This window comes from Eleutherodactylus coqui, chromosome 4 (assembly GCF_035609145.1).
Source record: "Eleutherodactylus coqui strain aEleCoq1 chromosome 4, aEleCoq1.hap1, whole genome shotgun sequence".
Lineage (NCBI taxonomy): Eukaryota > Metazoa > Chordata > Amphibia > Anura > Eleutherodactylidae > Eleutherodactylus > Eleutherodactylus coqui.
The window spans coordinates 121,150,333-121,172,167 of NC_089840.1; the positions used below are offsets into that span (position 1 = coordinate 121,150,333).

Below are 21,835 nucleotides of genomic sequence, written 5' to 3' on the forward strand. Positions count from 1 at the left end.
ACAGCAATATAATTACATCTAGAGCTTCACTACTCCTCCCCACCGCAGTATAATTACATCCAGAGCTTCACTACTCCTCCCCACACAGTATAATCACATCCAGAGCTTCATTACTCCTCCCTCCACACAGTATAAATCACATCCAGAGCTTCACTGTCCCTCTTTCCCAGCAGTAATAGTAACATTCAGGGGCATAACTCCCCTACCCCTCCAACAGTAATTACATCAATGGCTCAAAACCTCACACATACCCCAGCTGTAATCACACTGAATTTGTGCCTAGGTATGGCTTTGACTCCTGGTCTCCACATTAATTTGCCTCCGTGCAGGTGCTGGTGGACTGTTAGACCTTAACGGAAATTTGGAGCCTTATCTATCCTGAATGTGAGGGAGGCGCTGCTGAAGGGGCCTCCTGACATAAACAGCCTCCCGGGAAATCCTGATAATGGATGGTCATGGCAATGGGGTTTTGGTGGTATTTATCCCTTTTCAGCAATCGCTTGCTCTCTTTCTCCCTAGGGATCAGTGCCGTCACTCTGGTGTAGTGGGCCACAACCCGACACAGGGTGCCTGACAGGAATCCGCAGGGCTCCGGACTTCTCCGATGACCCGACAACAGCTTTCACTGCCACTAACCCAATCCTCCTAATTCCGACAAATGCGTCCCTATGACAACTCCTACGGGCATGCTCCACTATATTCACTCCCTTCTCCTCCTATGACCAACTCTCTGGAACAACTGTCACCTCACAGCGTACAAACACTTTTTATTTTCTTTGCTCCCGTGCGCTTCTCTGGTGTAACAAGACGACAGGTGCTCCAATCACAGGCTTCAACGCTCCTGTCACCTCACGGCATGACAGCCTATCAGGTTGCTCGGCTCATCGGTGCTGCTATCCTATCAGGGCTGAATCTGCTTGCAACCAATGAGAATTAACTGGTCACCAGGCAGATTATTAATAGCTCAGTTGCAGGGCAGTGGTTAACCCCTGCCTGCCCTTCAGAAATTAAACACCGACAAATAATGGCAAAGGAGCTTTTGTAGGACCCATTTATGGGTCACTACACCTGTTCACACGATGGTGACATCATCACAGGTCTTGTCAGTACATGGCTGCTGTCCAGCTCTTCAGGTTTTTAATACAGTGAAGCACTTGTGATGACATCACTGTCATGTGATCAGGGATGGAGGTCAGAGCCCAGATGACTGATCACAAAATGGTGACATCGTCACAGGTCCTGTCAGCACACGGCTGCTATCAGGCTCTGCATGTTTTATGCTTTATGACCTGCCATAACGTCACAGTCATGTGATCAAGGGCGGAGCATATAAAGCACTCACTCACGAACAAGTGCTTGCTAGCACTTTGATGGATTTCAGAGAGGTGAGCACCCAGCTCAGTAACCTCCTCTATCAGTGACAAAAGAGAGCTGCTCTATAAGCAGCTTCTGTTCTACTATGGGGAAGTATGGAAGCTTTCAATCACAGATTTTTGTGTTTTTTTTCCATTAAAAAAATAAACAAACAAACAAAAAAACTAGGAACCAGTCACACTGCCCCATCACAAATCACCCTTATTTATATTGTATGGCACCATCATATTCCACAGCACTTTACAAATCAGAGGGTAAATACAGAGACAAAGTCAGACATTCTTTTTTGTTATTGGTTTTATATTCTATATAACATTGAAGTGATTTATAAAGAAAAGGGTAGACACATGAGGGGCATCTGTGTGTTTAGTTGAATGGTCTAGCCACCTTACTATAAATAGGGTAGTATATATGCTGCTATGTGAGCCAGTCACCAGCCAATCTATATATGTACATTCATATGTACAGGGTAGAGAGGGGTATGCTGTGATCAGGTTTGGAAGGGTAGGAAAATTAGGTGGGAAATAGCTAGAATAGGGGATGTGAGATGTCTCCCTAAAGATGTGTTCTAGAGATGAGCGAGTATACTCGCTAAGGCACTTTACTCGAGCGAGTAGTGCCTTAGCCGATTATCTCCCTGCTCGTCTCTGAAGATTCGGGGGCCAGCGGGGGGCGGGGAGCGGCGGGGGGGGGGGGGGGGGGGAGTGGGCAGGAACGGAGGGGAGATCTACTCGCTCGAGTAAAGTGCCTTAGCAAGTATACTCGCTCATCTCTAATGTGTTTTTAGAGCTTGCTTAAAATTGTGAGTTTTGGGGATTAGCCTAGTTGTCCAGGATAGCACATTCCAGAGGACTGGAGCAGCTCAGGAAAAGCTTTGGAGATGAAAGTGTGAAGTTTGGACTACAGCAGGCAGCTTTAGCAAGCCACATAAAGAGGTGAATTTGGTACGATTCTCTCTTGAAAACACTGCTGAGTTTCAAAATTGTCAGGAATACGTCAAAACTCACAATGATGGAAGAGAATGTGGTAATTAAAGCTAATATTTCCTAACCTACAGATGACTACCCGGTTTTATCTTCCCTTCAATGACAATGAACAAAGAGAAGTCAAGGCGTCTGGTACAAAATTGCCTCTCTCTTGATCATTCGTGCAAGCGAGTAACAATTTCTTCAGGCAATTACCTATCTGGCAGCATTTTTGAATGTTTTATTAAAATTGACAGGGAAACAGAAATTAAAAACCTCATTCAAATTACACTGCATGATTGGGAAATCTAACGTAATCACCACCAGTAAAGGTTACAATACTTGCTTTCTATTGACAAGGAGATCATGAATGGTTTTCTTTATTCACAAATATAAGTGTTGTGTGATATCAGGTTTCATGCAGCACATAAAAATATATTGTGGCAGAAGCAGGAAAGCAATAAATTGACTGACAAAATACAAATAGTTCTACTCCTTTAAATTTACGATGCTTGATTCAGGACCTTAATTCCCGCCAATGGTAAAAATATGGCATGGGATTAAAGCTCATACAATGTAGCAGGAATAGGTTGGGTCCTCGGCTGTTAGTCACAGCAGAGGACCTGAAGGAGAAGGCAATGAGTGCTATGTAGTAAATAAAGAAAGCGGAAATGTCACTACCGCTATTCAAGCCGGCGGGTGCCCCCAGCCACAGCAGAACTGCAGGGTCCAAGCAGACCCAGATCAGCTCTGTTAGTGACTACTGTTACTACAGGAGGTTACTTTTCCCTGTGACTGGGGCTCCTATGGATGCCCCACCAACAGTGGATAAGTGCGCAATTCAAAAAATTTCTATGACCCCCCAGAGGTCTTATAGGACGTCATGAGGGACACAGATGTTACAAAAAAAAAAAAAAAGAAACCCTTAAATAGCACAGACCTGCTCATTCATTATATATTATATTCTAGTCATTATTTATACAAAGCAAATTTGGAGTAATTTAGCAAAATGATTGAGCCGCATTTCTTGGAATAAATGGAATGCTGCAATGTATTAAAGTACAGCCATCCCAGAACTTCGTAATGTCCATCGTTACTATTAACTCTGTACATGCCACAGCTCTGTGTTACATGAGACACAGAAGCTGTGCAACAAATTGTTCTGTTCCCAGTTTCTTTGTCCACATTTATTCCAAAAATATACATTTCCTAATAAGTCTGGGCAGCGATAAATGTTTGGGCCATTGAGACAGACGTGAAACCCTTTGTCATTGAGCTCTTGAAATTTGAGAATTTATTTTTAGCAGGCATGTAAGGGGCAGAACTGTTTGATGTCCTCGATGAGAGAAATACAATGTCTGTGCTGAATATTATGCTGGTGCACTTGTCTACGAAACTAGATTCCCCAGCTTGTAGTGGCCAACGTCCTCGTGTCAAGCAGAGTAGGATATAGATGATCAAAAGATTAACCAAGAGGAGACATCTATATAGTGTGATTAAGGGCTATTTCCTATGGATGATGTACTGTACCATGTGCTTGCAGGTAGTGAACCGTTGGGTACTGTCACATGCTGATCCGCTCAGAGGAGTCTGACGACTGGATGTATTAATGTGCAGCATGTGAATTAGATCACCTATTGGGCATATCCTATAAATACCTGCCATGCCAGTGGGAAAAGAGTCAACACTCAAAAAGGCTACAGAGCAATGAAGATATTTTTGTAATTTTTTTGTTATTGGATAAATCATTTACCGGAGTATTTTTAAGGAGTTCAGTCACTTCAATTGCTAAATAATTACCTGTTATATAGCAGATCTTCTACCAGAATTGTTCCTTTCATTACATGAAGAGACTTAAGTAATAAACAAGAGACGCTGCAGGCACCATTTAAGGCCTCGGTCACACGACCGTTTTTTTGGTCCGATCTGCAGACGCGCTTGTGATCTGCAGATCTATAGACCAAATGCATCCCAATGGGATCGGTCACATGTCCGCTTTTCATGCGGGTGTGCGAACAATTATAGGACACAACGATGCGCAGAACGCGCCTATCTGCGTTCTGCGCATCGCTGTGTTCTATATATGCGCTCAATGGGGCCGGCGGCAGCAGCGCCGACCCCATTGAGAACATAAACTAAAGATCGTTCTCCTCTGCCACAGCTGTGGCAGAGGAGAACGATGTTCGCCCATTGAATTCAATGGAGCCGGCAATACAGCCATCTCCATTGAAAGCAATGGGCTGCCGGCGAGCGCAGGATGAATTTTCGGGAAGGGCTTAAATATATAAGCCCTTCCCTGAAAATCATCCTAAAATGTGTAAAAATAAAAAAAAATGTATACTCACCTTGTCCCTGCAGCCGGAGTTCAGCCGCGTCCGGCCGGCAGTTCTCCTGAACTGCTTTGTGTAGTACTCAGCAGCCGGGGATTTAAAATCCCCGCCTGCTGAATGAGCTGCCTCTGATTGGTCACAGCCCTCACCAATCAGAGGCAGCTCTCACTCACCCATTCATGAATTCATGAATGGGTAAGTAAGTGAGTGCAGCCTCTGATTGGCTGAGCGCGGGGACCAGAGGCAGCTCTCAGCTGTCATTCAATAGCTGAGACCTGCCTCTGATTGGTCACAGTGCTCAGCCAATCAGAGGCAGCTCATTCAGCAGCTGTATTGCCGGCTCCATTGAATTCAATGGGCGAACATCGTTCGCTGTGGCACAGCTGTGGCAGAGGATAGCGGGCAGTGCGGGGCGGTTTCACTGAAAACGCTGCTAGGTGCAGCTTTTTCAGTGAATCGTCGGCCCCGGTCACGCATTTGCGGATGCGCATCCGTTATGCGATCCGCAAATCGCAAGAAAAAAAGCCCGTGTGACGGAGGCCTAAGGTGGTTGTCCCACCAAGTGAAGTTATCCCGTTTCCATAGGATAGGCAATAACTATCAGAGCAAGTTGATGGTCTGACCACTTGGACTCACACTAATCAAAAACTGAGGGTCTCAACATCCAGCAAGAATCTGAAGTATTATCGTTCAGTGTAAATCTATGCCCGGCTGACTGACAAACGAGAATTACTATATGCAGAAAATGGGATAAGAGATCTGCGCCCAACATGTTTTTCCATGTAAAAGGGCCCTTAGTCCTCAGGTACACCCCTCTTCTTCACACCTAGCCCTTCCAGGACATCTCTCTTCATTGTCCACTTGGGAAGAACTCCTACAGCCTTCTTGCTCCTTTGAGTATAACTTTCTTCTGGATGCATGTGAACTTTTAGTCTTGGATGCATTGCTGCTTTATTCTTTCAGATGTATCTCTGCTGTGGGCAGTCCATGTGATTCATCTATTTTCTTGAAAAGTAGCATACTATTTTTTCATGTTCTTTTATTAACCTTTAAATTGCCAGCCACTTTTAAGTTTTCATTTTTGACTCTTAAAAGCCATAACGTTATGTTTCCACTGACATAACCGTATGAGGGCTATTTTTTTGCGCAACAAGTTGTATTTTTTAAATGGTACCATTTAATACACCATACAATGTATTCGAAAACCTTTAAAAGGAAACCTGTCAGTAGTTCATGTAGAAAAAAACTACCTACAGTGTTATAAGTATGAAGCAGCCCTCTCTGTTCAATACTATATGTGTTATGACCGTGACCAAATGCATACCTGAGTTTTGGAACTTTGAAAATCTCTCATGCGGTATGTAAATAATGCAGAGCGGTCCAGACCAACAGCCCTGACAGCCTCCTCAGACATGGATGACGTTCAATATGCCATCCATGAATCTCTCTCAAATCCTTGAGCTTGGATACAGGCACATGAGCAGATAACCTTATCTGCGGGGGCTAGCGAGGGCTTATTTTATTAGGAGCAAGCTAAAGTTTTTTTTCCTGCCATTTTTTGGTAGATAAGACTTTTTGATAATTTTTTATAGAATTTTTACTGGGAGACGGAGTGCCTAAAAACCCCCCAAAAACTGGTGTTGCTTTTTAAATATACCTTTTAGTCATGAGACTACCTTCCATCCGGACAGGAAACAGTAACCTCCCAGATCTCTTTAAAGGTGGGAACACTTTTTACCTCTTCAGTTTTTAGTTTTTTTTTTAATAAGGTTCCATGGACTATTTAAGGTCTTTTTCTATTTTACTTATGTTGAAACCTAAATCCCTTTTCATCAATAGGAGAAGAATTAGTGGCGCTGTCATGGGCTCACGGAAAATTCATTACCAGTAAGCAATCTTGTAATTTCCCTTATGCCCATTACAGCACCCATGAGAGACTAAACTATATTACTAACTAAGGGGGAAGTTCATAGCTTGAAGTGCTATGCTATTGATGGCTAATAGCTCATTGGGTTGGATAATCCACCAATAGAGTACTAGCGAAACCCAAAAGTTGACTTGCAGCTTTGAAGTATTAGTATTCTCTACTAATATTGAAACCCATGCCACACAACCAAATGGGTGTTCTAATTCTACAGCCTGTTAGCCCCCAGGATCCAGCCGGCCCCCGTTGTACTGGTTTGTTTATTACCACCAACCAAACTATAGAACTCACTTTGTTTCCTAGTAGTTTGATAAAACAAGGGAAGTATGATTCAACTGAAGGAGCACATTATTTTCACAATATTACACCAATGCTTTTGTAGCGAAGGATGATATATGCTTAGAACAAGCCTAAGCAGTCATTTCAACTTGGGCTGTAAACTGCTAAACTGCAAAAGGTTAGGAGGATTCATGTAGATTCGTAGAGGAACTCCCAACAGAATACAGCATTGTTTCTGAATTCATAAAAAGTAATCCTAAAGATCAGGATTCAATTTTTTATTTTTTAAGCATAGGAAAACAAAAAGAGATTGTCTAAATTAACGATCAAGGTGTAAAGGCATTCTACAACTAGTTCTCCACATAAGGATGCAACTTTTAGGGAATAGATTCCTATACAAGTTTCCCATAGGCGGTAAGCGATCACCTGGTCTTACCCAATGTAAGCTCCATACTCCTAAAATTTGCATCTACTCCTCGTATTGTTTTTTTGCAATCATCAGAACAGTATAAGGCCACCTGCAGACGGGCAGAAATTCCGCGGCGGGATTTCCCACAGAATTTCCGCCCGTACACGCCTGCAAAGGATTGCATTACAATACACAATCCTATGCAGACGGCCGCGGTTTGTCTGCGCAAAATCACGCGCAGAAAACAAACCGTGGCATGCTCTAATTCTTTGCGGGGCTCTGCCGGCACATGAAAGAGCCGGAGCTGTGGGAGCGGGTTAGTTACGCGCTGCTCTCTGCAGGCGCTCGGGTCGGGTCCCGCTGCGAGAATTCTCGCAGCCGGATCCGACCGGCCGTCTGCAGGCAGCCTTAACGTCAGATTTCTATAGGTATTTTTTGCCACAGATACTTAACTGAAGATGCATGGTGAAGAAAAAAAAAAGGCTTCGGCAACTAGTCCTCCCGTTAAAGACCACCTGCCAGGCTCGGAGATCACAGGCAGCAACTAAACTCAGAGGCCATAATACATAGGTAAAAACCTAGGTCATAAGCAGGGCGCAGAGCCCATAGGTCATAGGTAGAGCATAAAGCCAGAGGCTAAAATGTATAGGTGAGGGCCAGAAGCCACAACCACTAGGCGAAGCACAGAGGGCACATAATCACAGAGACCATAAGCCCCAGGCAAAGCACAAAGGCTAAAAGTATGTAGGCCAGGCTCAGAAGCCATAGATAAAGCACAAAAAGTCTATAGGCAAAAACCAAAATCTATAGACAAAAACTATAGGCAAAAATACCTAGGCTATTAGGCTCATGGGTAAACCATAAAGGCAAAATACCAAGGCTATAAGACTATTTAGGCAAAGCACAAAAGGCTACTGAGGCCAAAGCATAGCCATAAGTAAAGTATAGATGCATCCAAGCCATAGTATAGCACAAAACTTAAGAAATCCAGATGGCTGTCAGCTATAGGATAAGCTCACACAGGTCCAGGGTCTGGGTATTGAGCACACTTAGTGCCAACCCCTATAAACGTTACATTCTTGTAGGGGTTAAGGCAAAGTCAGAATCCAATCCCTTAAGCAGGGTAAGTCTACTCTGGACTGGCCGGAGATCCTCTCAAAGTGTTAAATTCTTCCCCAGCTCCCCTACTTTAATCAGTAGTAATACTAGGCGCCGCCCAGATTAGTACCATTGCCAGTGAAATGGGCTGCATGTCGCCATCAGTGATGAGCAAGTGTAATAACTGCTGGCTTCACTCCTAAGGAAATAGAAGCAATGCCTCCTTTTACACTTTGCGCTCTGACTGCAACGAAGAGTGAAGCTGGCCATTACACTACCAGCCTTGACCACCCATGAGGACTTTCGGCCCTGCTGCACTGATAGTGGGCTAGATGAGCAGCTTAATGGCAGGAATGCCGGGTGGCTGATCAACAATTGTTGACCTATCTTGAGGCAAGGCCATCAACAGTAAAAGTCCAGAGAATATCCCTTTAATGTTCACTGTCTTCTATTGCATAAGGTTTTATGTACATGTTCAATAAAATATATTGCATGGTAAAACAAAATATAGGTACACACAGTATGAAAAATGCAATGAAAATGTACATACTGAATGTATATCAGATGTCATATTGGATTATGTGACAGTGCGTGTAAATATCTGCCTTTTGCCTCCTAGACTGTAAGCTCTGCATACTTCTTGAAGTTAATATGTAACCAGTTTTATGCTATTCCAGGATGGGCCTGGAATAGGTATGTACACTGCACCTATGTATGTCCCAGTCTGAAAGACTGTAGCGTTTCAGAAAACATACCTTGAAATTTGATTGCAAAAGGCGCAACGTGTCACAGGGGCGGCACCGTACCGGCCTCCTGGAACGCATCATCTCGTGCGACAGCTCTCTACCTGCTTGTGTATAGGGAGTGAGCTATCAGATTAGAAGAGGCTGGCTCGGCATCGCCCCGTGACTCATAACTCTATGCAGAATCAAACTTCAGAGTATAATTATTCAGAAATGCTGCAGAGTTTCAGAATCCGACATGCATGGGTGCAATGTACGTACCTGTCCCGGGTTCATGCTGCCTGTGGTTAAGGTAGCATGGACCTAGTGATGGGTTCCCTATAAAGTGTAAGCCCTTGGGTGCAGGACCCTCATTCCTCTTCTTTGAATTGTTCACTCAGTGTTACTCTGCAATGTGTTCTTATGCAACATGTATCCAGCTGCGTTATAAAGTGCTGTGGAATACTGTATATCCTAAAGATTATTACATACCTTTGGGACATGCGGATTAAATTCTACAGCTCGATGAATGGCCTCCACAGCATTCATTTCTGCTGTACTAAGTCCTCTTCTAGAGGCGGTTTCAGGTGAGAATCTACAATAATAACAAGTCCAAAGTCAGCCATTATGTCAATTCCTAAACAGCTAAGTAGATGAAAGGTTATGTTTTAAGAAAGTACAAGTTTCGTTTTTTCCCATCTCTATCCATGGATGGTGCAGTTTCTGTACAGTGAAGAGTGACTGAGGATGCAGGACATGTGGAAGTAAAGGACTATTGTTTCAGTAAATAATACTTACACACTGTGTAATGAACAGGGTTATGAGTTCTTAAACCTCTTTAAACCCACAAACAGTCACGTTAAAAATGAAAAAACCCTCCCTCAAATGTCGCTTTTTGGTTGTAGATTTTGAACTTATAGGTCTCATTTAAAGGCGATTTCCGGACATAAAAAAAAAAGTTAATAGGACTTAAAATGAACTAAAACTGAATCCTCACCTATCCCAGCTGTTACTCATCCAGCACTGCAGCCATAGAAGAATCACTGCTGAAGTCTGAGCGGCTGAGCAGGCATGTGACCGCCTGCCGTTTCTTCCGGGTTCCGTGAAGCACTGGACTGAGAGCAGTCAGGTGAGTCTTCAATTGTAGTTCATTTTAAGCCGTTTTAACTTTTTTATGTCCTGGAAAATCCATTGAGACGTATTTAACACAGAACTCAGTCGCCTATAGTCCATTTTTAACCTCTTCGTGACATAGCTAAATTTAGTCTTAAAGAGGTTCTGTCAGAAAAAAAAAAAAAAAAAAAAACATACTCGGGGCCGGTCACCGGGAGGGTGCTGCTCCTCTTCTTTCTCTCCAGTAGCCGTCCGATCGCAGGGCAGAAGCTGACAATGTGTAGATGTATGACACCTTGCATTTTGCAAAACGAGTTCTAGTGTTTTTTTTGCCATTTCACCATTGTTTTGTGTTATGTTATGGCAGTCACAGTAAGTTACAAAGATTATGTTAAATAGATTAAATATTATCAAGCACGATGATCAGAGAACAGCGATTTTGTTTTGTTTTTAAATCTGGTTTACATTAACCCCCACCCACAAGACTGTCTGTGAAAAAGGAACAGTAATCCGTTCTGGAATTCTAAAGCCTCATACACACAGGTGGGTTTTTTGCTGCAGAATCCAGAGCGGGCTTCTGCCTCCGGATTCTGCAGCAATAACCCTCCATAGCTTGCTATGGAAAAATGATTCTTCAAGCACACGAGTGGAAACGGTTTCTGTTTGTGGATGAAAAAAAATCACAGCACGCTCCATTTTACTGCAATTGATGGGCTGCGGGTCGGACGGATTCTGTGGAAAAAGCAGGAGTTAAAAAAAAAAATTTAAATCTGTATTGTCTATGTCAGACAGCGAGCCGAGTGGACTATCTGCAGTACAGAAAGGAAGAAGAGAATGCAGATATGCACGGAGTTCGGCCAGGACAGGGCTGGATTCCACTGCGGGGCTTCGGCATGTGGAATCCGACCCATCCATGTGCATTCAGCTTAAGGCCATGTTCACATGGCTGTAATTAGCTGCGTGTGAGACAGGTGCGCACTATTACGCAGCAAATACGCAATTGCATGCGTATTTGCTGTGTGCCACCAATCCCCATGCACTATCTTGGCATGTATACACATGTAATACACGCCAAGTTAAAACACTTCTGCAGACTTTGCGTAGCTCGTGTGAGCAACAACATGGGAGTGTATGGGAGATTGCTACTGCATATTACGCACACACAAACTGTGCGGGTAATATGCAAATTGTATAGAGTTGTTTGAGCCCCGCCTAACTGCGATGAACATTTCTATGGCATCTGTAGGTCCCTCCCATGTAGTGCAAGGAATTATGGGAGGGCACAGAAAATGTTATATTAAAAATATATAATGCATGTTAGAAGATTCTGAAGATCCAGCGGGACAATAACAGTAGACATCCAATTCTACTAACCTGTCAGACACAGCTCTGGCTTTTAGTAATGCGGCCGTGTAGCATATTGTAGCAGACTTTGGAAGGCTTATATCTGCAATCACAAAAAACGGAAATGAGACCAAAAACCTTTGTAGTGCAGTGAAACCTCTCCAAAAGACCCCTCTCATCCAGACCAGGTCTCCTGTGACAGATTCTCCGTTCCACCACATACACAGGGACCATTTTCTTTTAGAAGATGCCTTTTCAGTACAATTTTAGGTGGTCGCCTCAGAGACTCCGTGTAGTACTACAATATATTTGAGTTTATTTTTTCACTCCCATCATATATGTAGAAGGTAATCTGTGCACCGGTGCCCATAGGTGCCAACTGACTGAAGGTTGCGCCAATACCATTTGTATGTCTATTAGCATAATTAAATGTACATTCTTTTTTTTACTTTAGTCACCAGAATTCAGTTGCCTTAATTGCATTTTTAACCCCTTAGTGACATAGCTAATTTCAGCCTTAAGGGACAGTAAATTGTTTCCCCCTTTGTGTTCTAGCGGTCATACCTTTTTTTTTACTTATTCGCCAATGTAGCTGTATGACACCTTGTATTTTGTTTGATCGGTTCAAGTTTTAACCTCTTAAGGACATGGCCTATTTTGGGCTTAAAGGGGTTGTTCCGCGAAAGCAAGTGGGGTTATACACTTCTGTATGGCCATATTAATGCACTTTGTAATATACATCGTGCATTAAATATTGGCCATACAGACGTTATACACTTACCCCCTCCGGTGTTGGCGTCCCCGTCTCCATGGCGCCAACCAAAGCCTTCTTCTCCCTCGATTAGACGCGCTTGCGCAGTCTGCTCTTCTGTTCTGTTCTGCGCATGCGCAGAAGACCTGTGCGGCGCGAGCACGCCGGAGCGGCCCCATTCAACAGAACAGAAGAGCAGACTGCGCAAGCGCGTCTAATCGAGGGAGAAGAAGGCTTCGGTCAGCGCCATGGAGACGGGGACGCCAACACCGGAGGGGGTAAGTGTATAACTTCTGTATGGCCAATATTTAATGCACGATGTACATTACAAAGTGCATTAATATGGCCATACAGAAGTGTATAACCCCACTTGCTATCGCGCGACAACCCCTTTAAGGATGCAACGATTTTTGGCGGATTTTCATCTCCATTTTTCAAAAGCCATAACTTTTTTACTTTTGTGTCGACGCGGCCGTATAGGGGCTTGTTTTTTGCGTGGCGAACTGTAGTTTTTGATGGTGCTATTTTTAGGTGCATAGACTATATTGTAAAACTTTAACTATTTTTTTAATGATAACAGGGAGAGAAAACACATCAATTCTGCAATAGATTTTTTTTTACAGAGTTAATCATGCAGCATAAATGATACATTACATTTTTTCTGCGGGTCGTTACGGTTACAACGATACCAAAATTCTTACATTGTTTTAGGTTTTTCCACTTTTCTGCAATAAAAACCCTTTTTTTGGAAATCTTTTTTTTTTCTATATCGCTGCATTCAAAGTCCTGTAACTTTTTTATTTTTTTATGTACGGAGTTCTGTGAGGGCTTATTTTTTGTGAGACGAGCTGTAGTTTGTATTGGTACCATTTTGGTGAATATACGGCTTTTTTGATCACTTTTATTGCATTCTTTGGGAAGCAAAATGCTAAAAATGAGCATTTTGCCTCTGTTTTTTAGTGGTTTTTTTTACGCTTTTTGCCGTACAAAATAAAAAGCGTGTTCTACTTTTTGTGCACGTCGTTTTGGACTCGTCAATACCAAATATGTGCCATTATAATTTATTTTAACCCTTTTTTTATGCTAATATTATAAAAAGCACAAAAAAGGGGTTTTTTAAACTTTTTTTTTACATTTTTCTTTTTCGTACATTTTTCTTAGCTTTTTTTTTTACACCATCTGTGTCCCTCTGTGGGACTTAAAGCACAGCATTGATGATCGCTGTGATAAGGCATGGCAGGACTTCTGTCCTGCCATGTCTTATCACTTATACAGAGATCCCAGGCACTGGCAACACAGGACGCCAGTGTCTGACGTCCTGTTGCCATGGCAACAGGCTGGGCTCTCACGCTCCCTCTGTGAACCCTTCCCATGCCGTGATCTATATAGATCGCGGCAGGGAAGGGGTTAACAGTGGGGGGGGGCAGCTCTGATGCACCCCCGCTCCTGCACTGGGAGGCTGGCTATCATAGCCGGTTTCCGCTGTGGGATAGCGTGAGATCAGTCATGATCTCACGCTATTCGTATGACATAAGAGTACGTCATTTTGCGGGACGTACCCCGCTCGCATGATGTACCCTTACGTCATGGGGAGGGAAGGGGTTAAAGAAAACAATTTCGAGTTCATATAATTTATTGAATAACTTTTTTTTTTTTGCTGGGGGCAATTTAACCTTTGTTTTTGGGATCTATTTTTATGGCATTCCCCAAATGTTAACTTTTTTCTACAGGTCATTGCAATTATAAGACTAAGTTTTATTATATTTTATCCCTTCCTGCACAATATAAACCACACCATTGTGGCACACCATTTCCGGAGAAGGCATTTTTATTTGCAGTCGACAGAGCCGCATTGCTTGTTTTTTGTGGGACAGATTGTAGATTTTCTTGGTACCATTTTCAGGAATATTCGCTTTTTAAATAATTTTTTATTCCTGTTTTGGGGAAGCAAGACGATTAGAAAACTGTAGTTTTTTTAAACACAGAGTTTACCATGTTTGATAAATAATGCAGTATTTTATATTACAGAATGCTGTACGGGTGTGGGGATACCAATTATGTATAGTTTCTTTTTGTGGTTGTTATATTTTTTTAATATTTAAACCCTTGCAGCATAGTACATACATAGTATGTTAGGCTGAATAAAGACAATTGTCCATCAGGTTCAGCCTGTCTCAGCCCTCCCATGTTGATCCATGAGGCAGAAGCCAATGTACCCCACCCTGGGGAAAAAAACTTCCTTCCCGACTCCATAATGGCAGAATATAGTTCTTACATTTCTTTTCTGTAAAAAGGTTGAGGTGCCACGGTCCACAAACACTGCAGCATCTGTGGGGTTAAATGGTGTACAGGAGTGATTGAATGAGCAAGTCCTCGTTTTTGCCCTCTGATTAATTTGGCTGAGGTGAGAACAAGAACAAAAATTCATGTTCCCCCTCCCCTGGGACAGAGAGATATACAGGAGTGTCACAGATCTCTGCTTCGGCTGGCCTTCCCCTCCCTGTCAGCTCTGCACACACCTACTGAAAACAGACAGCAGTAAATTCAGTATTCCTGACCCTGCTTCAAACGACTGTAGCTCCAGTGCTATCAGGGTTACCAACATGATGGGATTTTAAAGCCAATAATCTTAGCTTTAACATGGCATGAAACGCATGTCAGTAACCCTGATATACCCCAAGTTACAGGTGTTTAACCCCTTCCCGCTCCAGGACGTACATTTACGTCCTGGAGCGTCGGATATGTATGCAGAGAGGTCGCAGGGCGACCTCTCTGCATACAGCGGGGGCGCCAGCTGTTTACTACAGCTGACACCCGTGGGCAATAGCCGCGGTTGGCCGAACAGCTATTAACCCTTTAAATGCCCCCGAGCGCTGTACGCGCCCCCCCCCCCCCCCCCCCCCGCGCGCGGTGAGATCGGGGGAGCCGTGCAGGTGTCATGGCTGCCGGGGGCCTTCTGAAAGGCTTCCTGTCAGAATGCAGTATGACGTAATGCTATAGCATTACGTCATACTGCAGGAGCGATCAAAGTATCGCATATTGTAGTCCCCGAGAGGGATTTAAAAGTAAAGTGAAAAAAAGAGCAATAAAGTTTTTTTAAATTGTAAAAAAAAAGGAAAAAAAGTTTAATCACCCCCCTTTTGCCTTATCTATAATTAAAAAGTCTAAATAATAAAATAAAAATGCATATTTGGTATCGTCGCGTCCGTAAAAGTCCAATCTATCAAAGTAGTGCAATATTTACCCCGCATGGTGAACTTTGTCCGAAAAAAAAAATAAAGAATGCCAGAAATGCACTTTCAGTCACCCTGTCTTCTAGAAAAAACGCAATAAAAAGCGATCAAAAAGTCGTACGTAATTCTCAATTAGTACAAATGGAAACTACAGGACATCCTGCAAAAAATGAGCCATCGCTGAACTACGTCGATGGGAAAATAAAGAAGTTATTGCGCGCACAATATGACGGCAGAAAATCATTGAAAAAAATTAAATGTCTTCGAAAAAAAAAAGTAGTATATTAAAAAAACTATACAAGTTTGGTATCGGAGTAATCGTACTGACCCCTATAATAACGTTATCATGTCGTTTTTGTTGCAGTTTGTGCGCCGTAGAAACAAGACGCACTGAAGGATGGCGAAATGTCTTTTTTTTTCATTTTTCTCCACTTAGAATTTTTTAACAGTTTTTCAGTACATTATATGGTACTTTAAATAGCACCATTAAAAACTACAACTCGTCCCGCAAAAAACAAGCCCTCATACAGCGACGTTGGTGGATAAATAAAGGAGTTATGATTTTTTTAAGGGGGGTGGGGGGGAACAAAAATGGAGGGAAAAAAAGGGCCGCGTCATGAAGGGGTTAAAGTAGAATGAACTGTAATGTCCTTTTCCCCCTGAATGAACAGAGCTCGTCCTAAATTGCTGGGGGTTAATATAGAAAAGGCAAGTTTAAGAAGACCAGTTTGTGTTATTTTTTTCTCATATATTGTAAATACATTGTGAAATACAAGTTTTTATAAAATCTCCAAAAAAAATAGTGCTTCTGTATTTCAGCTGTCAAAGAACAATGGGGATCCATAAATATGGGTCTTTTATTATTTGCCAATACAGCTTAGGATCCCTGTGTGCAGAAATAGACGGATGGTGATCATCGCAGGTTCGTGGGCTCTTGTTCGCCTCAACAACCCACTTTGAAGGAAGAGAAGAAAGGCCGGGATTTCAGGTCAGCTTTCATGCATTCTTGTCTGGAAAATATTGTGACTGCTTGGGCTGCCTATTACTAAATATATCCACATACATTCGCTTTGATATAGGGATTGCTACTAATTCCCTAGTGTTCCCTTCAGCAGTGGAACTCTCGCTCACCCCCCTCCCAACCTCTGACTTCTCCTTCAACTCAACTAATCCTGAACACAGTCCGCTGGCCTCTGATGTTCATCTCACAGAGAATTCTATTTTCTATGCCTGATTTGACATCTAGACAACAATCAAGCAGTGAACTATCATTTTGGAGGTTAGGCCCGATACTCAGCTGTCCTTTTTGTCCACCCTATGGGCTGGAGGGGGGGGGCATATGGGAAAAGAAGCCACTGTTGTCTATTGCCATGCACTTTTGACCCATAGAAAAGACAGCAAAAACACACGTCTGACCTCCGATTTCAGCCTGTTTATCCCTTTAATGTTAGCCGCCAAGCCCTTTTCCTGATGGAAGAGTGTAGTGCATGCTCAGACACTGCAGACTTTTTGCTCTCATTATACAATGCGCTAAATCCTCTACGGGCCCAGGAACAAATGTGCAGCATGTCCTCAGATCACAAAGAATTTTTCTGCAGCGAGTCAATGGGGTTTTCTAAAATTCCATACAGTTGGACTGTACTGTACTCTCGTTGGGGTTTCACTGTACCAAACAATGCCTACAGATGGATATTCACTGACCCTGTACTACCTCCATGAGGACCGAAAAGTGGCAAATGAGGTTTAACACTGATACATGTAAGGTTCTGCACATGGGCAGGAAATACATGTCACCATTACACACTAAATGGGAAGCCACTGGGGAGCACTGATATGGAAAAGGACTTGGGGATTTTAGTTAACTGTAAGCTTAACTGGAGCAACCAGTGTCAGGCAGCTGCTGCCAAGGCAAGTAGGATCATGGGGAGCATCAAAGGAGGTCTAGGGACACATGATGAGAACATTGTTCTTCCTCTTTACAAGTCACTGATCAGACCACACATGGAATATTGTGGACAGCTTTGGGCACCGGTACTCAAGAAAGATATATCAGAGCTTGAGCGGGTACAAAGATGGGCAACTAAAGTAATAAATGGAATAGACGGACTACAATACTCAGAGAGGCTATCAAAATTGGGGTTATTTAGTTTAGAAAAAAGATGGCTGAGGGCCACCTAATAACTATGTATAAATATATCATGGGACAATACAGAGATCTCTCCTATCACCTATTTATACCCAGGACTGTGACTGTAACAAGGGGGCGCTCTCTACGTTTAGGTTTCCACACAACATAGAAGGGTTTCTTTACTGTAAGAGCAGTGAGACTATGGAACGCTCTACTTGAGGACATGAGGATGGTGAATTCTATAAAAGCAGTACAAGAGGGGCCTGGACTGCTTTCTTGAGCAATACAATATTACATGCTATATCACTGATTACTTCAAAAGGGTCTGTGATTCGAGGATTATTCTGATTGCCAGATTGGAGTCAGGAAGGAAATTTTTTCCCTAAGAATTGGCTTCTACCTCATTTTATTCCTTCCTCTGGATCAACATTGAGAGGTAATAAGCTGAAGTGGCTGGACATATGTCTTTTTTCAGTCTAAAATACTATGTTACTCTGTTTTATTATTAACACCAATACTTCTCTGTACTAGAGTTTATGAAGAAACTTTCCAAACATAATGCTAGGTGATGATCTTACTATAATACAAGGAATAAAACCGTACCATGTAGGAGCAATGGTGTAAAATAATACATACTAGCCTAAGAGAGTTATCACTGTCATCCATAGAAACCCCCACTCCACCAGCGACATCCACAGGCTATAGAAAGGTACTACGCTGTAAGTAATGTCACTAATGTTAATGCTGCTTTCAACTAAGTTCATTTTCCAAAGTGGTAGATACACTGAATTTTAACATAAAGATGAACCTGGACTTGGACCTTTATTTAATCCGGGGTTTCTGAGCTGCTACATGTATAGGGCTATAATGAATTTAATTCATCAATCCAAGAGAGTAAATAATGACTGGAAGGGAAAACAATCCCAGTACATTCAGCTCAGATTGATACTCTGTATGGAGTAAGAAAAAATGGTCTGGACCAGGTCCGTAACTAAAGAGCTGTCACAGCAGAGAACAATATCATGTCCGCATAAGGGAAAACGGAGTAAAAAAACCAAACCCAGAAGCCAAACAAAAAACGGGCCTTTTATTTTTCTTTTTACAAATTTGGAGGATCCCCCACAGTCTTAAACAATTCTAAGTGTTCACAAAATGGGGTACACAGGAAACCTCATTGACAGCACCACGTATATCATTGTCGGCTTGATGATATTGTGATATGTCCAACAAAGTTAGTGGGAGGGAGAAACTCATCTAAGGACAATGCCTTCTGTGAAGCCAGCTCTAGAACCTTGTCCTAGACCATGTCAGCCAATAGCACCATGATCCTGACTCAAGACTCATTGGTTACCTTCTATCATCTAGCGGACATGAAAATCAATGATCTGCCCTGAATTTAGTAGTCATTTGCGATTAGTTTATGTGCAGCAGATTTGATGTCTATTCAGCACCCCAAGAAGTTTTAATTTTTCCATCTGACGATCTTTGCACATGGTCATATACGTTTAGTTTGTAATACAATTGGTCAAAGGACTATTGGAAACCCAACTGTTCACTAACGGACAACCTGTTTCTATCTCACGTCTATGGGCAGCTATACACTATACAGAATGGTGACAAAATAGGCACAACAAATAAAACAATATGAGGTGGGTATAAAGCATTCTTCTAAATGTGGCCATATGCCTTCAACTGTTGTCAGCCCAACCATTGCTCAGCCAACACCTGGCTCCACATCTCCCTTAGGGTGCATTCAGACGACCGTAAATCGGCTGGGTTTTCACGCCCAGCCAATATATGGCGTCTCTCTCTGCAGGGGGAGGAGGCTGGAAGAAATCCCGCCCCCTCTCTGCCTCCTCTCCGCCCCTCTGCACTATTTTCAATGAGGAGAGGCGGGGCGGAGCTAATTACCGAAACTTAGCCCCGCCTCCGTCCCACTTCCTCTCATTGCAAATAGTGCAGAGGGGCGGAGAGGTGGTGGAGAGGGGGCAGAGAGCACTGCTCCCGGCTCTCCCAGCCTCCTCCCGCTGCAGAGAGAGACGCTGTATATCGGCTGGGCGTGAAAACCCAGCCGATATACGGTCGTCTGAATGCACCCTTATAACCATGAACGTTGGCTTGGCTGAGCCGGAGAGCCCTAGTGGTGGCTTAACTCCCAAGGAACACGAGGATCAGGCATTGATTCTTGTTTTCATTAACTATCGGGGGAACGTTGAGCAGACTGGTTTGTACATTTAGTTACCCATTTAAATGAAATCTTTGGGTAAAAGCAGTAAGACTATGGAACTCTCTGCCTGAGGACGTGGTGATGACAAATTAGATTAAAAAAATTACAATTTGTAGTCTCTGATTACTTGAGAAGGTTTGGCGATCCAGGGATTATTCCAATTGCCAGATTGGAGTCAGGGAGGATTTTTTTCCCCTAAATGAGGAAAATTGGCTTCTACCTAATTGGTTTTTTTTTGCCTTCCTCTGCATCCACATTGGGGGGTAATAGGCTGAACTAGATGGACATACGTCTTTTTTTCAGCCTTACACAGTGTGTTACTATGTTAGGCATTGTGCCTCTAGAGCCATGTCCAGCTTACCGTCATATTTAGCAAGCACTGCCTGAACATCTGCATATGCTTGCAATTCTAGCAAAGACTCCAGCAGGTTTTCATGGATATTTACCATGCTGAGCAAAGGAAACTCCTTCATTAGCTGCAAGCAAATACATCAATTAGTTAAAAACAAATACAAATAGATCATTACTTTCACACACTTATGCAGTTATTGTTTTTTTTTCTAATGTGAATTGAAGCTAATTAGGGCACATTGCAGTCTGATTAGTAATTGCTTAGCTCTTCGGTTATTTTCTGCTTTGCTTGTTACTAATGGCTGGTTTTGAGATATCATTTTTCAGTGTGACAATCAATCAGGCATGTAATAAGTTGCACACAGAAATTGTTCCACGTCGGATATTCCTTCTAAGCTGACAGTTGTAATAAAGCATTACAGAGGCAGATGGGGGACTTCTGTAAATAAGCTTACTTATAGGAGTTTCTGTAATCTTTTTCCACAGTCCAAGCAGCCATCTAGAATTTCTTTAATCACTTTAATTGTAGTTTCGTGTTTGGAAAAATGCATGGTGCATATGACTGTATCGGAGGCAGAATTATGCATTTAGTCACATGAATCAACCTTCAAGATGTTTTAACTCTTACACTGCCTGGGACTGAGTAGTATATAAATACGTCTTCATTGGTGATGTGCAGATGTAATGAAATAGAAGCCACTAACTCGGCTCACGCCACTCCTAGCTTCCTTCAATGGTTCCCCATAACCTGGTCTACCTAGTAAGACCATGTTCACTGCAAGTCCCTGGTTGCGATAGATCTTCATCTGTTGCCCAATTGATTGTTATTTTGCCAACTTGTTAGGCTCTGTTCACATTTATGCTTGAAATTCCCATTCTTGTGTTCTGCTATGGCACAGAAGAACGGAAAAAAAATGGCATGTCGGAGCTGTCAAATGTTGGAAACCAGTGAGCCGTCTGATGGAACCCACTGATTATAATGGGCTACATCAGGTCTGTGTCATTTTACCAGAAGAAATAGAGCAGCATGCGGTGTTCATTTTTCCAGTCATTTATGAGGGAAGTTTGGACAGAACCGTAACTTTATTTTACTGGTTGTTACATTATAGGGATATATGATGTGCGTACTTTTTGGCGAGTTCATTACATTTTTTTAATAAAAACAGGGAGCACATGGCTTTATTCCTACTATATTGTTTTTCGTTTTATAACCATCAGATCTTATTTTACTGTTCTTTATCCCACCGGGGGATCGTCACACTTGAACATATGAGGCATTCCAATGCATTACTGTCTGTCAGCGAAAAATAGGTTTAGGCCATGTCTAATAGACATCTACATAGGACAGTCCTAGGGGCTTTTGTGAGGCACTCCGGCTCCCATATATAATCATCAGCCCCCACATTCATGTTGTCAAAATCAATCATTAGATAACAAACCCTCACCCTTAATTACAGCACTTAGCTGCTGCAGGAGCTATTAACTGTGACATCTAAGGGATTAAAAGGTCAGGTAGAAAATCATGTAAAAAGGGTTTTCAGAGTTATTACTTTTATTTAGTTTTGGCCCCCCTGAGCCCAAAACTAT

At 42.6% G+C, this 21,835-nt stretch overlaps 1 protein-coding gene across 6 annotated transcripts in view; it reads right to left on the reverse strand.

Moving 5' to 3' along the window:
* The window catches only part of ST7L (suppression of tumorigenicity 7 like), a 126,935-nt gene that overhangs the window by 66,052 nt on the left and 39,048 nt on the right, over positions 1-21,835 (reverse strand). For all 6 annotated transcript variants that reach the window (XM_066600042.1, XM_066600047.1, XM_066600046.1 and 3 more), the window contains exons 9-11: positions 20,259-20,373; positions 11,589-11,661; positions 9,594-9,696 (exon numbers count right to left, since the gene is read on the reverse strand). In XM_066600042.1, the coding sequence (XP_066456139.1) occupies positions 9,594-9,696; positions 11,589-11,661; positions 20,259-20,373 (291 nt within the window). The remainder of the gene's footprint in view (positions 1-9,593; positions 9,697-11,588; positions 11,662-20,258; positions 20,374-21,835) is intronic.